Source organism: Scyliorhinus canicula, chromosome 10, assembly GCF_902713615.1.
Source record: "Scyliorhinus canicula chromosome 10, sScyCan1.1, whole genome shotgun sequence".
NCBI lineage: Eukaryota > Metazoa > Chordata > Chondrichthyes > Carcharhiniformes > Scyliorhinidae > Scyliorhinus > Scyliorhinus canicula.
In genome coordinates, this window is record NC_052155.1 from 123421171 (window position 1) to 123436795 (window position 15625).

Below are 15625 nucleotides of genomic sequence, written 5' to 3' on the forward strand. Positions count from 1 at the left end.
AACTCAAGACATACCTAACATCTTCAAATTTTTTGGTAATGGCTGAACCAAAATTAGTAAATGCAGAGGAAGCCTTCTGACTAGCCTGAGAGAGGGTTTCCGATGTCTTCTTGAATCTGTAGAATTTAAAATGTAAAAATTACAGTCTTGCCTAAAACCACTTAAACTACTATGATCAAAAGATGTCATAGTTTCCAAGTTTCTAACTGTTTTTCTTTGGACTGGTTCCACACTTGTTTCAATTCTGTAAATACATCTCAACAACTTCCAAATCCCAGATCTGTTAGATCTTTCACATTTCCTATCTGTAGTATGGATTAAATTTGCACCATACTCTGCAACTCCAAATCACAGAAGATACATTATAGTAATAACCAATTTCCCCGAATGACCCAGGAAGTCAAGATCCAGCATAGTTGTTGGGTAAAGCAGATTAGAAGGCAAAAGACAATTGCACCAGCAGTGTGCAACTGATTACCACTCCAGGCTAACCCCCTGGCGTACCTGGAAAATCTCATCCATTGACTGTTTCTCTCATCAGATGCTGCCTGACCTGCTGAATTTTTCCAGTATTTCTTGCTCTTATTTCAGATTTCCAGCATCCATAATACTGTTGGACCACAAAGTACTACATGACATTACAGTTGTCATATTTGTAAGAGTCCTTTCTGTTCATTTCCTGCATTCCCAGTTTATTTTATTTTTTTGGTCTGTGGACCCATAATTGGAATGTGCCTTTAAGCAGAAGACCCCAGCCTGCTTTTCAGAACGTTGGGTTCCCAGGTTTTATGTTTGGAAATGAGAGATCAAACTCAATGGCGCCGAGTGAATCTTAGGAATCACTTTGAGGGAAGATGCTTTGGCCAGGGACACTGTTCTGCCTGGCAACAAAACAGTCATCCTCCGCATCCTCCGTGATGCTTTCTGAGAGAGCTTGGTTAAGTGTTTAGACCTTGGAAGTTGGTTGAGTGATTGATTTTTATTGTCACATGTCACAAGTACAGTGAAAAGTATTTTTCTGCAGCTAAGGGAACATGCACAGTACGTACATAGTAGACAAAATAATAATCAACAGAGTACACTGACAAATGGTGAAAGGAACAGGCTCTCTCTTCTGAAGTAAAGCTGTCATTCGAAAACCAGAGTGTGCCTGGCACATCTTTGCTGTAAACGTAAAATGATCCTGTATCTACAGAGAACATAAAGACAACATTATAAGAGAAAACCATCTCATGCCTAGAAGGAAGAAGTACCAAAACAAAAGCTAAACCTCAGGAAGACACTGCTCACCGGAGTAGATTCTGAGCTACATTTTATAAAGATAAGAATTTTTGTTTCTTCTCACACTTACTAGAGGGTAGCAAGCTTGATTTAATATTGTATACCAAACTGTGGCAACCAAAAGGCAATAGTTTTTGGGGGGCTATTCGTGAAAGCAGCAGCATTACATTTTTATTAAGGTCCCCTCCTCCACCCTCTCCTTCCTAGACGCGTGACCGCCAGACAGGGTAGGCAGACAGTGCAGAGTTCCCCTATGGCTGTCCCCCTATCTAACAAGTATGCTGCTTTGGATGCTGTTGAGGGGGAAGGTCCATGAGGGACAGCAGCAGCAGTGGCCAGAGGGAAGGCACCACTCCCAGCAATTCTGCACAGACGGGGGGGGGGGGGGTACAAAGCATTAGTGGTAGCAGATTCAATAGTCAGGGGCACAGATGGGCGCTTCTGTGGGCCTGAAAGGGACTCCAGGATGGTAGTTTGCCTCCCTGGTGCCAGGGCCCTGGATGTCTCTGAGCATGTACAGAGCACCCTTTAAATGAGGCAAATCAGATCGAGGTCATTGTCCACATTGGCATGAATGGCATAGGTAAAAAGGGTATCGAGGTTCTGCAATGGCAATTTAAGATGTTGGGTAGAAGATTAAAAAGCAAGACCTCTAAGCTAGTAATCCCAGGATTACTCCCCGTACCACGTGCGAGCGAGACTTGCAACAGGGATATAGGGCAGTTGAAGACATGGCTAAAGAACTGGTGCAGGAGGGAGTGCTTCAGTTTATTAGATCATTGTGATGTCTTCCAGGGAAGGTGGGGCCTGTACAAGAAGGACAAGTTACACCTGAACTGGAGGGGCACCAATATCCTGGCTCGGAGGTTTGTTGGTATTGTTTGGTGGTTTTAAACTAAACTAATGTGGCGGGGGGTGGGAATCAGAACAGTAAGCCAGCAAGTGTAGAGACCGGGGATGAGCATAGTACCAGTGTCAGACTGGCTAAGAGGAAAGGCAGGCTGGTGGACACCAAACTCAAGTGGGCCTGGAGTATACCTGCTTCAATGCACACAGAGTATAATACGCAAGACAGAAGAACTTAGAGCCTTGATTCAAGCACGGAACCCGGATGTGTTGTGGTATTTTACAGTGCAGAAGGAGGCCATTCGGGCCATCAAGTCTGCACCGGCCCCACTCAAGCCCATGCCCCCACCCTATCCCCATAACCTAGTAACCCCACTTAACCTTTTTGGACACCAAGGGCAATTTATCATGGCCAATCCACCTAACCTGCACATCTTTGGACTGTGGGAGGAAACCGGAGCACCCGGAGGAAACCCATTCAGACACGGGGAGGACGTGCTGACTCCACACAGACAGTGACCCAAGCCGGGAATGGAACCTGGGACTTTGGAGCTGTGAAGCAACTGTGCTAACCGCTGTGCTAACATGCCACCCATAACGGAGACTTGGTTAAAAAAAAGTACAGGACTGGCAGCTAAATATTCTGGGATATTGGCGTTTTAGGCAAGAGGCTGGGGGGTGGGGGCATAAAAGAGGTGGGAAAGTTGCAATTCTGGTTAGAGGACATATTACAGCTGTACAGAGGGAGGACGCCTTGGAAAAAAAAGTAACAAGGCACTGTGGGTAGAACTCAGAAACACGAAAGGGGTGTACTACAGGCCTCCCAACAGCCCACGGGAAGTTGAAGAACAGATATGTAAGCAAAGTCTGAATAGATGTAGACATAATAGGGTTGTTGTAGTGGGAGACTTAAATTTTCCTCATATTGACTGAAAATTCCTGGGGGCTGGGGGTCCAGATTGTGAGGAATTTGTGAAGTGGGTGCAGGAAGGTTTTTTGGAACAATATGTGGATAGTCCGACGAGAGAAAGGGCTATACTGGACCTTGTACTAAGGAATGAGCCTCCATTGCCAAAATTGAAGTAGGCGCCCATTGCACGTCAACTCGCGATTCTCTGACACCCCGGAAATGGCATAAATTTGCCCCGCGACATTTAAACACCGTTGGCATATCATTAGTGGGCGTGGCCTTGGGTTGAATTCTCCCTTAGCTGATGGCAAAATCGCGAAAACGCCATCGGGCGGAGACTAGCTTTGATGCCGATATCGAGCCTGATGCCGGTTTCATGCTAAATCAGGGTTCTCCCGGGCCCCCAAAAATCAACAAAATTGCGGTTGCCGCCACGCAGCCTGAAAGTACAGTAGGCATATCCAATTTTCCGGGGCCTCCGCGATTGGGCCGAATTCCCGACGCCTTGTTCTGTGCTATAAAAAAAATTCTGAACCTGCCGTGCTAGCTGCGGCAGTAGAGAGAGGAGGTAGGAAGTGGTGCGGGGTGACTGCAGGCTTCCGGACACAGGCCCCGGGGGGAGGGGAGAGGCAGGCCAAGCAGCTGGGGACCCCCAAACAGGACAGGGGCGGTGCCCAGGCACGGACCGCCATTAAAGCGGACATATTTCTGAACACCCACCCCGGTCCCTGGGTGCACACAATGACAACGGACGTATGGATGCCCCCCCCCCCCCCCCCCCCCACCCAACAGGACGAGGAGGAGGAGGTGCCAAGGAAGCACCGGATGAGGCCACGCATGTACCGCAACCGCATGTCCTTTCAGCACCTTCCGGACTGGGCATGCAGAAGGAGACTGTGGTTGAGCAGGGAGTCAGTGCGACACATATGCCACATGATGGTACACTTGGCACCACATGGTTATAGGGGAGGACACCCGCTACCGGTGGCTGTCAAGGTGTCAGTCGTGCTGAACTTTTACATAATGGGGTTGTCCCAGTCATCAAGTGAGCACTTGAGGCATCTCCCAGGTATTGGCTCACAGGTGTATCCGTGCAAAAACCGACGTCCTGTATGCCCTGTCGGAGTGGTACATCCAGTACTCTGCGGACCGCGCCCACTGTGGGGTTTGCTGCCATCGCCGGGATGCCCCAGGTCCAGGGGATCATCAATGGGATGCATGTTGCCCTACGGGCACCTGCAGATAACAGGCCGCTCAACACCAACCAGAAGGGGTACCACTCAATGAACGTTCAGCTGGTCTGTGACCATCAACTGCGCACTTCTGTGACCGATACCTGGCAGTGTGTATGATTCTTTCATCCTGGCACACTCGGCAATCCCCCCCACACCAGCTGAGGGGTTGGCACCTGGCTCCTGGGTGACAAGGGTTACCCACTGCGGTCGTGGCTGATGACCTATCCAGAGGTCACAGACCGGCGCAGATACCCGCTACGACACCTATGCAGCAACTAGGGATGTGATCGAGAGGTGCTTCGGCATCCTGAAGATGCGGTTCAGGTGCCTGGACCGCTCTGGAGGGGCCCTCCAGTACAAGGCTGAGGGGGTCACCTGTATCTTGGCAGCCTGCTGCATCCTTCACAATATCGCGCAGCAGAGAGGTGATGTGCTGGAGGAGGAGGATGAGGATGAGGAGGAAGGGTAGGCCTCGTCTGATGAGGAGGATGCGGGGGAGGGGGACGATGAGCAGGACTTAGGGCCCAGGAAAGCAGGGGAGGGCATTCTGGTCACCTCCAGGTTCACCGACTAAGAAGGAGATGGGTGCTGGCCAGAGGCACAGACATGATATCCCAAACCCACACACGACACTTCCCACCCTGCCAAACCCCCTGCTTTCACCCCTCTCCGATATACATACCTGCAGCACTACGAGGTGGAGGCCCTGGGTTGGCAGTAACAGCGAGTCTAGTCCACGGGATGGAGGATGATGACAACCTGCTCTGCAATGAGCTCTGGTGCTCCGCATCCTATACCAACTTCCGACTCGTGACCACAGTAGCACCGTCCACCTGGGTGATCTCTGTATGTGAGCTGGCCATTCCATCTCAAGGTGGGACTGAATCCCTGCGGTGAGGGTGGGGGAAAGGAGGGTGGGGTGTACAGTCCACCCACAGAGCCTGCATCAGTCCCCCTACACACACAACCCCCCCACCGCCTCCCCCGCCAGCCCACCATACAGACACAGACACATCAGAGCACCGAGGTGGTTGTAAAGGTGGTAACAGGTGTTTATTTGAACAAATATATACAGTCCGTGCCCTCGTCCCTATAACTAAGCTGCTCCCTGCACCCATGCCAACATAACTGGTGTCTTTCTGGCCTTACGGACCCTAACACTATGCCTAGATGGTTCCGCAGATGGTATAGCAGGAGTAGAGGTGGCCTGCTGTGACTCCTGTCCTGTGACAAGGTCCTCGCTGACACAGGTCACCTGGGCGACCCAGCCACTGCTCAGGTGTCCCGGGTGACGTGGTGCCGCCCTGTACTGCCTGCTGCCCACCAGATGGGAGTACTGCGAAGTTCTGGCAACCCCCTGCGGGAGCCACTGGCACAGGCCCCATTTCCTACTCCTCCCTCGGGGTGTCCAATGGCTCGGGTTACTCCGTGGGATGGGGGTGCGAGCGGAGTGATCCCCTGAGGCCCCCCCCCCCTGCCATCTGGCACTAGCGGTCCTGGAAGCCCAGTCAATTCAAAATGAGCTTTCTCAAATTCCACCACCACTTTCAGCTAAATGGCAGCACTGAATGTGGATGGAAAATGACATTCCCTCGTCTTGGCCTCTCAATTACATTTGAATAGATGAAACTGAACGAGGCAGGAAGTAGTTATTTCTTGACATTATACAGTAGTCCCCCGTTATACCGCGGGTGTTGGGGTCCAAGACAGCCACCCGCGTTGCATCCGAGCCGCGGATATCCGCGGGTCTAAAAAAAAAACTTACATCCATCACTTTTAGTGTTGCGCTTGTCGATGTTAAAGCGCGACATCGCCTGACCACCGACGGATGAAAAATCGGGGGAAAAAACCCTGACTTCAACATAAAAAAGGTTTGTGAGCGGTGCGAGTATAAACTCGGGTCATTTGGAATTAAGAAGCTCTGTTCTGGTTGGGAGTAAGGCAGGAAACAAAGCGACCGGTTTCCCGGTTGAAGGCAGACTGCCCCCTCCGATAAACCCACGCGTGTGGCCTCTCTCTCACTCCCTCCCTCCCTCTCCCGCCTGCTGCAGTGTGCTGTCAGAGCTGGTAAAACAAGGGCACATTCCTCTCCTTGCTGGATACAGAATATCGCGAACCGCGGTATTGCAGGGCGCGGTATAACGGGGGACTACTGTATAATTTCTCTAGGGCTTCTTGATGCCACACTCGATCCAATGGTGCAATCACTCTCACCTCACCTCTTGTGTTCAGCTCTTTTGTACATGTTTGGACCAAGGCCATAATGAGATTAGATGCCAGTGTTGTAGCTGTTCTGGAACAGTTTTGCTAGCGCCATGGCTGGTCCTGAAGCACAAGTGTCCAGTACTACCACCAGGATGTTATTGCAGTCGTTTTTCTTGATACCACAGAGAGTGAATCAAACTAGTTGAACCACTGTGATGTTGGGGACTTCAAGCAGAGGGTGAGATGAATCATGGTTGGCACTGTTGGCTGAAGATGGTTCCAAATGCTGATCATGTAACCAATCGGCTGAGCTTTGATCCTATCCAGACATTGTGGAATCACTTAACTCTGTCTATAATGTTGCCTCTACTGCTCAGCCTGCATGTTGTCCTGTGCTGTAGCTTCACCAGGTTGGCACTTCATGTTTTGGGAATGCCCGGTGCTGCTCCTGTCAGGGCTCTTCTGCATGGAATCAGAGTTGCTTCCCTGCTTTGGTGGTAATGGTAGAGTGAGAGATATGCTGGACCACGAGGTTACAGACTGTGTTGGGATATAATTCTACTACTGCTGACGACCCAAAGTGCCTCATGGATGCCCTGTTTTGAGCTGGTAGATCTGTTCTGAATGTATCCCATTTAGCATGGTGGTAATGAAAATGAAATGAAATGAAAAATGAAATGAAATGAAATGAAAATGAAATAATGCCATACAACATATTGGAGAGTATCCTTGGTGGGAAACAATATTGTGTCTCCACAAAGAATGCCACAGTGGTCACTCCTACCAATACTGTCATGGGCAATCACATCTGTGACAGGTAGATTGATATTGGTTTTCTCACCACCTGCCGTAAGCCCAGCTGGCTGCTGTGTCCTTTGTGACTCAGCCAGCTCAGTCAATAATGGTGCTACCTGTAGTTCAAACTTGCTTATAACCTTGGATTTCCCAAAATTATTCTAGATTTTTAAAAATAGTTGGTTCTCAGGGTGTGAAGACATTGCACAATCAATAGTTGCCTCAGAAGGTGATGGGATTTTTTTTTTTTAAAACAGCAGTAATCATTCGTACAACAGCTTTTCTGGCTCAACTACTTCACAGAACATCTAATTGCATACCTTAAGGACAGCAGTGAACTATTTTTGGTTTTTAAATGCTAGACAAGTTTTGACGGTGGATTTATTTAATTAAATTTCACAACTTGCCATAGGAGGATATAGTGATTGGTCCAGTAGAGTTAAAGTTACAAACAGGTTAACTGCAGTTTATTGCCATTATCCATAAACATCAAACCCCAGAAAACAATATTAGAGCAGATGGTCAATAGCTTGGACAAATAGGAAGGTTTGAAGGGGAATCCTAAAGAGGAATGTGAGCCAGAGTCAGAGAGGTACAGTGGAGAACTTTGATACTTTGTATGGCCCCAAAACCTACAAGTATTTCCTGTATTAGATTGCCACTGCACAGAATAGAATAAAACACGATTCTTCTGTGCTATGGCTCTTAATTATGACTTGAGTGGAACAGGGAAGAAAAAAAATTGCAATGAAATAGGAACTTGTAAAACCCCTTTGGTTGCAGATACGTTTTCTCTAGCCTGGTGAGCACACTTCAATAAAAATGCTCCGATTTAACCAGAGGAAAAAATTACATACAACAAACTTTAAGGAATTTCACATAGTGGACTTGGTCTTAACAAATTATTATGCTTCAGTTTGCATAGTGAACTTCGTCTTAAACAATGAAGGCTCTAATTTTTAAATAATGAAAATCCATTGAAAAATGTAACAGCAAATTTTCGAAAGAGTAATTTCAACATTCTTGTACATGTAAACAAATATAATGAATTAGTTTTTAAGCTGGAGTTTGAACAAAAGGAAGAAAGACCGATCCACCAATCCTTTTGATAGCTACAAGCCTACCTTACACTAAAGGCAAGCCTTTCTTTATATTTATTCAATTCATGGTTCTGTTGGCCATTGCTATACTATGCACTTACGCTGTGGAAGATTGCATATCTAACCAGCTTTTTGACAAATTCTGTTTAAGTTCATGTAGTGGAGTCAATCCAAGTTTCTTCTTTAACTCAGCAACGTGTCTTTCTTTAGCTGCAAGAACTTGAGAAAGCGTTTGGATTTCCTCCTCCACCTAAGATGAAACACAGGTGAGAGTTCAACACAGCTGAGCAAGGCAAATAAAGATTTTGAAAAACATCACTGTTACTTCCGTCTCTTCCTCCTCACATTTTCATAGATCATAGAATTTACAGTGCAAAAGGAGGCCATTCGGCCCATCAAGTCTGCACCGGCTCCTGGAAAGAGTACCCTACCAAAGTTCAACACCTCCACCCTATCCCAATAACCCAGTAACCCCACCCAACACTAAGGGCAATTTTGGACACTAAGGGCAATTTATCATGGCCAATCCACCTGACCTGCACATCTTTGGACTGTGGGAGGAAACCGGAGCACCCGGAGGAAACCCACGCACACACGGGGAGGATGTGCAGACTCCACAAAGACAGTGGCCCAAGCCGGAATCAAACCTGGGACCCTGGAGCTGTGAAGCGATTGTGCTATCCACAATGCTACCGTGCTTCCCCTGCATTGCTGCTGATTTTCTTTCTGACAGTCATCTTTCAGAGCCCCCTCCACAGAAAATAGGAAGAAGAAAATTCCATTCCTGTTTAATATCCAGTGACTCAGCACCACCTAGGGAAGTATGATCTTTAAAAGATTTATATTTATCAAAAATGATGCGAAAGAAATCCCCTACTTTGTTCACTTTGCATGGTCCTTCATAAAATAAATAAAATTTAGGCCTACACATTCCATTGCAGGGTTGATGGGGGAGGAGAAGGGGAGAAATGTAGAATACATTTCCAGAACTCAAAGTGAGGCCCAAGGTGCTCCATAGTCATTTCATCAGGGCCAGCACAGTGTCTCAGCTTGCCAGAGTGATGCATGATTAGGCTAAGAGTTTGGTGGTTAGGGTCTCAGGGGCTTAAATGTTGGGGTGTAAGGAGAACTGCTCCGCTCCTGGTACCATATTCAGGTAATTAAATATAAAACAAATTGCAGCTGACCCAAGGTTTGGGTCTGAAATTGTACAGGATGTCTCAGGACAAAACAATCTTGCAGGGGGAACGGCAAAACATTTTTGTGCATGGGTAGTTTCCTGAGGGCTATATTAGGAACCAGGCAATTAGTTCGCAAAAATGAGTACTGTGTGGTTAGATTTATAAACCTGTATTTAATTGTTTACTCACATTTCAAGCTACAACCAGGAGTTTTGTAAGATCTCTGCTGCAGGACAGCGCAGCTGTCAATTCATGAGCATTGTCACAGGGCGTCCACTAATGTGGCAGGACATTGCCAAAATTTGCAATGGAGGGTGATTGACTCGCACGTGGAACAACACCTAACTTGGCCACTGAGTCCATTTGTTGATATCGACTTTGCATGTTTGGTTAATATCAGCATATTGACCTGATCCAATTCCTAGATTGCTGCTGATGGATCCAACTGATATTTCTCTGACAGATGTATTCTATGGTGATTATCTGCAGTGGGGTCTGCCAGGCTACTTCAAAACAACATTAAGGACTGAAATTGACACCTTCCTGAAATTACTTTCAGGATCTGCCTCAAACCCAGGCTCCAGTAGAGGGATCATTTGGTGGCTCCCAAGGAATGCTGCTAGGCAGACCTACATATAGCCTTACCAGCATTCCTTAGGAGCCACCAAAAATGAATTAAATAACAAATTAACCTGAAAGTGGAACTGAAGACCAATGCTGGCCACATCTCAGCTCTCTCCAAAATCATCAACTCAAGGCCACAGCTGGCACGCAGCAACCAGTATTTAAAATATGATTCATCAGTGAGCTGTTATTCTTATGTAAATAAGACCCAAGCACCATTATCGGATCTGCCTCAAACCCATGCACCGAGAAGCAATTGCTAGACCTACGCATCAGCCACTTATTGTAGAGCTTACACAGCTTAATACTAAAATTACAGACTCAGCCTACAAAGTGTTGAAATACCCTTAAAAGCCCATTTCCTGTACCTAGACTTCTGGATGAACCAATCTTTTGTAGACCTTAGTGTAATATTGAACATGAACAACAGATTTTCCCACCACATTGCACGTGATAATCCAGGCGTGCTGGGTGAATCGTTGCCATATCAGGGTTCACACCACGAGTCATCTGACCTGTGGCGCCCAGTATGATCTAGAACATTAAAATGAGCCTATTCTCCTGGAGCCTGGGGTCACCAGCCGCACCGGTGAGGCCACCAGCTGCACCTGCGAGGCCACAAATGGGAACCAGTCAGAATGCCCACTCCGGGGGTCTTAGAAGTGATTGGAGCCCCCGGGTTGTCGGGGACAGGGCACGGCATTACCATGGCACCCAAAGTGCCAGTGCCAACCAGGCAGTGCCAGGGTGCTCAGTTGGCAGAGGGTGCCAGGGGAACTGTCCTGGTGCAAGGTTGGCAGTTCCAGTGTGCTGGGTTGGCAGTGCCAAGGATGCCAAGGGTCATGATTTGAGACGAGGCCATGAAAAGGGGAGTGATGGGGGCATGAAAGGTGGGGTGTGCAAGGGGTCGCAAGAAAGGGCTTCCTAAAGTTTGGGAATGGGGGGGGGGGGGGAGGGAAAGAGAGAGAAGGTGTGATGGAGGGGGCTAATGCCCACATCTGCAGGGTGTGGCATTGCCCATGGGTTGGAGGGATAGAGATCCTCAAGCTCACTTGGAGATCGAGGCACCCTTTCAAAAGGGTGCCCCGTTCTCTGAGGAGTCAGTCTCGCTGGCAAGTTCAACTCCCCACTACTGAAAGTGTGGGCTAGACCAAGGCCCAAAAAACGACTAAGAGTGGGTGAATCCTGATCTAGATCTCATGTAAAAAGCTAGCAGGAAACAACTTGCCAAACTCACCCTAAATGGCACTTAAGACAGGATCTACTGACCACCCAGCCTCATGTTTTTCAGGAGGGAGGTGGCTCACCAGCAGGATCTACTGGTCTCACCATTGACAACGGGATTTCCCGTTGACAGTACCCCTCGCTGCCGGGAAACCCGTGCGCCGGCTTGGGACTGGAACTCCCCGCCGGCATAAACAGCCAGTAAATCCCGCTCTTTGTCATTTTTTGGGTGAATCGGCCCCAGATCTCCAATTGGATCAAGAAAATGCGAGAATTTTCTTCATATAGTCCAAAGTCCATCCCCAGCAACACCAAAACCTAAAAGCATATATTCTGATCGTTTATCTACTTGGGTGGTATTGCTGGACACAAACCTGGCTGTTGCAATACCGATGCAACAGGAATACCGATGCAACAGGGAATGCACTTCAAAAAGTGAATTATTAGTTATAACATACTTTGGGATACCCTGACAAAACAAAAGGTTGTATTACAAGAGCAAGATAATTCCTTATTTCGACTATACCTTATTGGAGAAATCTACCCACCCATTAGTATTCTACACAAACTTCAAATGTTGATGGGTCGACAAGTGTTTACACATCTTTTTGCCTAACATTTTTACAATGCACAATTTAATAGCAAAGGACAAAATCGCCACCTTTAAATGGATTTACCAACCAGGTATGGATTCTACATATGTTCCCTCAAAAGGAAAAGTCAAAATATTGAGGAAAAAAAGTGATTCCGACTTAATTCTATATATTTCAGGACTGTGAGAGATAAAATTGTCATGTGAGAGTACCTTTGAGAAATGAGTGTTTATCAAATAGCTGTACTGGATGTACCTTTAAGAAATGGGTGTTTATCAAATAGGTGCAGTGATGTCAGAGTATGGGTGGAGCTGAGCTGTCTCTGTTTTTACTTTCGTTTTTGAGCTGGCAGCTAGTGTGTGTTTAGTTTAGTTTTCAGATGTGGAGCTGCATCCAGCCAAACAAGGTTCAAATTTGATCTCTGTGCATGAAAATAATATTTTCAGATCACTTGCTAATTTAAAAGTGATAACTGCTCTCAGTAGAGAATTTAAATCTGCTGTCTTTGTTAAAGAGGATATTGTCCTATGGATGTTGCACGGAAAAGTCAAGGGTTACTTTTTGAATACAGTATTCTTGGGACAAGTATTTGAGTTGATAGTTGCGGAGATGTTTACTGTGTGTTTATTAAATGTTAACTGGATTCATATAATAAACATTGTTTTGTTTTAAAAGTACTTGAGATCTCTGTTGCATCACACCTGTAGAGTGGGCCCTTGTGCTCCCTATAACCAAAATCTATTTAAAGTTGTGGGTCAGGTGAACTCCATGATACACTGGAGTGGATTCTCTAAACCCTGGCCCGTAATAAAACATAAATGTTTGTACATGGTTAGAGTGTTGCATTGTATCAAATGCTAGGCTACCAATGTCACCCTTAAGTGAGATTCAGTGTTGAATGACTCTGCAGCCAAGAATCATCAGCAGGTATCATAAGATCACTACAGTGCAGAAGGAGGCCATTTGGCCTATCGTGTCTGCACCGACCTTTTGAAAGTTAACCCTACCTAGGCCCAATTCACCACCCATACCCATATCCCAGTAACCCTACCTAACCTTTTGGATACCAAGGGGCAGTTTAGCATGGCCAATCCACCTAACCTGCACATCTTTGAGCTGTGGGAGGAACCCCACGCAGAAACAGGAGAAAGTGCAAACTCCACAGACAGTCACCGGAGGTCAGAATTGAACACGGGTCCCTGGCACTGTGAGGCAGCAGTGCTAACCTCTGCCACCGTGCCGCATAGCGAGCAAGATGTATACAACTGGCTGTGAATAAACAGCACATAACAAATTCACAAGGCCAATGGGGCGCTACCCCTGACGATGTCGCAAGCCACCATCTCCCTGATATTAAAACGGGATAAGAATCTGGAGGTCTGTGGGTCCTATAGGCCAATCTCCCTGATTAATGTAGACGCTAAAATGCTAGCCAAGATCCTGGTGTCCAGAATTGAAGACTGCGTACCGGACGTGATTGTGGAGGACCAAACGGGGTTTGTTAAGGTCAGGCAGCTAGTAGCCAATCTAAGAAGGCTACTCAATGTGATTATGATGCCCTCAGAGGGCAGAGAGGTGGAGGTAGTGGTGGCAATGGATGCCGAAAAGGCTTTTGACTGGGTGGAGTGGGACTATTTATGGGAGGTGCTGACACGATTTGGGTTTGGAGAGGGCTTTGTGGACTGGGTTAAACTGCTATATCAGGCCCCGGAGGCTAGTGTAAGGACGAACAGGACGACATCTAAGTATTTTAGTCTACAAAGCGGGACAAGACAGGGATGCCCCCTCTCTTCACTGCTGTTTGCGTTGGCCATAGAACCCCTGGCAATTGCTCGGAGAGCGGCAAGGGGATGGAAGGGAATGGTCTGGGGGGGGGATAGAACACAAGGTCTCGCTCTACGCGGATGACCTGCTTTTGTATGTGTCAGATCCAGGGGCAGGGATGGACGGGATTATGGAAATCCTAGGGGAGTTTGGCCGGTTTTCGGGCTACAAGTTGAACATGGCAAAAAGCGAGATGTTGGTGGTGCAGGCGAGGGGTCAGGAGAATAGGCTGAGGGAGCTACCATTTAGGCTGGTTGGGGAAAGTTTTGGGTATCTAGGGATACAAGTGGCGCGTGACTGGGGTAAGATGCATAAATTGAACTTGTCCAGGCTGGTGGAGCAAATGAGGAGCGAGTTTTGGAGGTGGGATGCACTCCCGCTGTCACTAGCGGGGAGAGTACAGACGGTGAAGATGACGATCCTCCCGAGATTCCTGTTTATTTTTCAGTGTCTCCCTATTTTCATTCCATGGTGCTTCTTTAAAAGAATCAATAAAATCATCCTGGGATTTGTTTGGGCGGGGACACCCCCGCAGGTAAAGAGGGAGATGCTGGAACGAAACCGTAGCGAGGGGGTGCTGGCGTTGCCGAACCTCAGCAACTACTACTGGCCGGCTAACATAGCCATGATAAGGAAATGGATGGTGGGTACGGGGTCAGTTTGGGAGTGGGTGGAGGCTGCTTCATGCAGGGGCACCAGCTCGGCAGCCCTGGTCACGGCTCCCCTGCCGCTCCCGCCGGCCAGGTACTCCACCAGCCCTATAGTGGTGGCGGCTTTGGGGCCAATGGCGGAAGCATGCGGGGTAAGTGGGAGCGACGGTCTGGTCCCCAATATGTGACAACCACCAATTTGTCCCGGGGAAGATGGATGGCGGGTTTCGAGCGTGGCGGAGGGCGGGAGTGGGAAGGATGGGCGACTTGTTCCTGGAAGGGAGCTTCGAGAACATGAGGGATCCAGGCTGGCGAGAGGGAATGACTTTCGGTACTTGCAGGTGCGGGATTTCGTACGTAGATAGGTCCCGTCCTTTCCACACTTCCACCAAGGAGGATCCAGGACAGGGTAATTTCCAGGGGTGAGGTAGAAGAGGGGAGAGTCTCAGATATTTATAAGGAGCTTATGGGAGCGGAGGACACAGGGAGCGAGGAACTGAAACTTAAGTGGGAGGAGGAGCTTGGGAGGGAGGGAGCCCACATGACGGTGGCCCGGATGAGCAAATTCTTTGGGCTGGAGGACAAGTGTGCTAGATGTGGGGGAGGACCAGCGGACCATGTGCACATGTTCTGGGCGTGTCCAAAACTCTGGGGATACTGGCAGGGATTTGCAGACGTCATATCCCGGGTACTGAAAACAAGGGTGGCGATGAGTCCAGAGGTGGCGATTTTTGGGGTGTCGGTAGACCCGGGAGTACAGGAGGGGATAGAGGCCGACGTTGTGGCCTTTGCTTCCCTGATAGCCCGGCGACAAATACTGTTGGCCTGGAGGGACTCAAAGCCCCCCCAAGGACTGAAGTATGGCTGTCGGACATGGCAAGCTTTCTCGGCTTGGAAAAAAATCAAGTTCGCCTTACGAGGTTCACTATCGGGGTTCACCCGGAGGTGGCAACCAACCATTCATCGACTTCTTCGTGGGAAACTAATCGTCAGCAGGGGGGGGGGTAAAATAGTGTAGAGTAGGGGGGGAAGAATAGGCGGGTCTATCTGCGAGAGTGGTACTGTTATTTGCACTATGTTTTTTTTAATTGGAATCTGCACACTAACGGATATTGCTACTGTTTACAATGCCAAAAATACCTCAATAAAATTGTCTG

The 15625-nt window shown here is 48.0% G+C and overlaps 1 protein-coding gene across 6 annotated transcripts in view; it reads right to left on the reverse strand.

Annotated features, from left to right (window-relative positions):
- Positions 1–15625, reverse strand: part of tpd52 (tumor protein D52) — a 92175-nt gene that overhangs the window by 22293 nt on the left and 54257 nt on the right. For all 6 annotated transcript variants that reach the window (XR_005462128.1, XR_005462129.1, XR_005462127.1 and 3 more), the window contains exons 3-4: positions 8474–8622; positions 15–116 (exon numbers count right to left, since the gene is read on the reverse strand). Coding sequence is in view for 3 of the 6 variants with exons in the window: in XM_038809675.1 (XP_038665603.1) it covers positions 15–116; positions 8474–8622 (251 nt within the window). In the remaining 3 variants the exon portion in view is untranslated. The remainder of the gene's footprint in view (positions 1–14; positions 117–8473; positions 8623–15625) is intronic.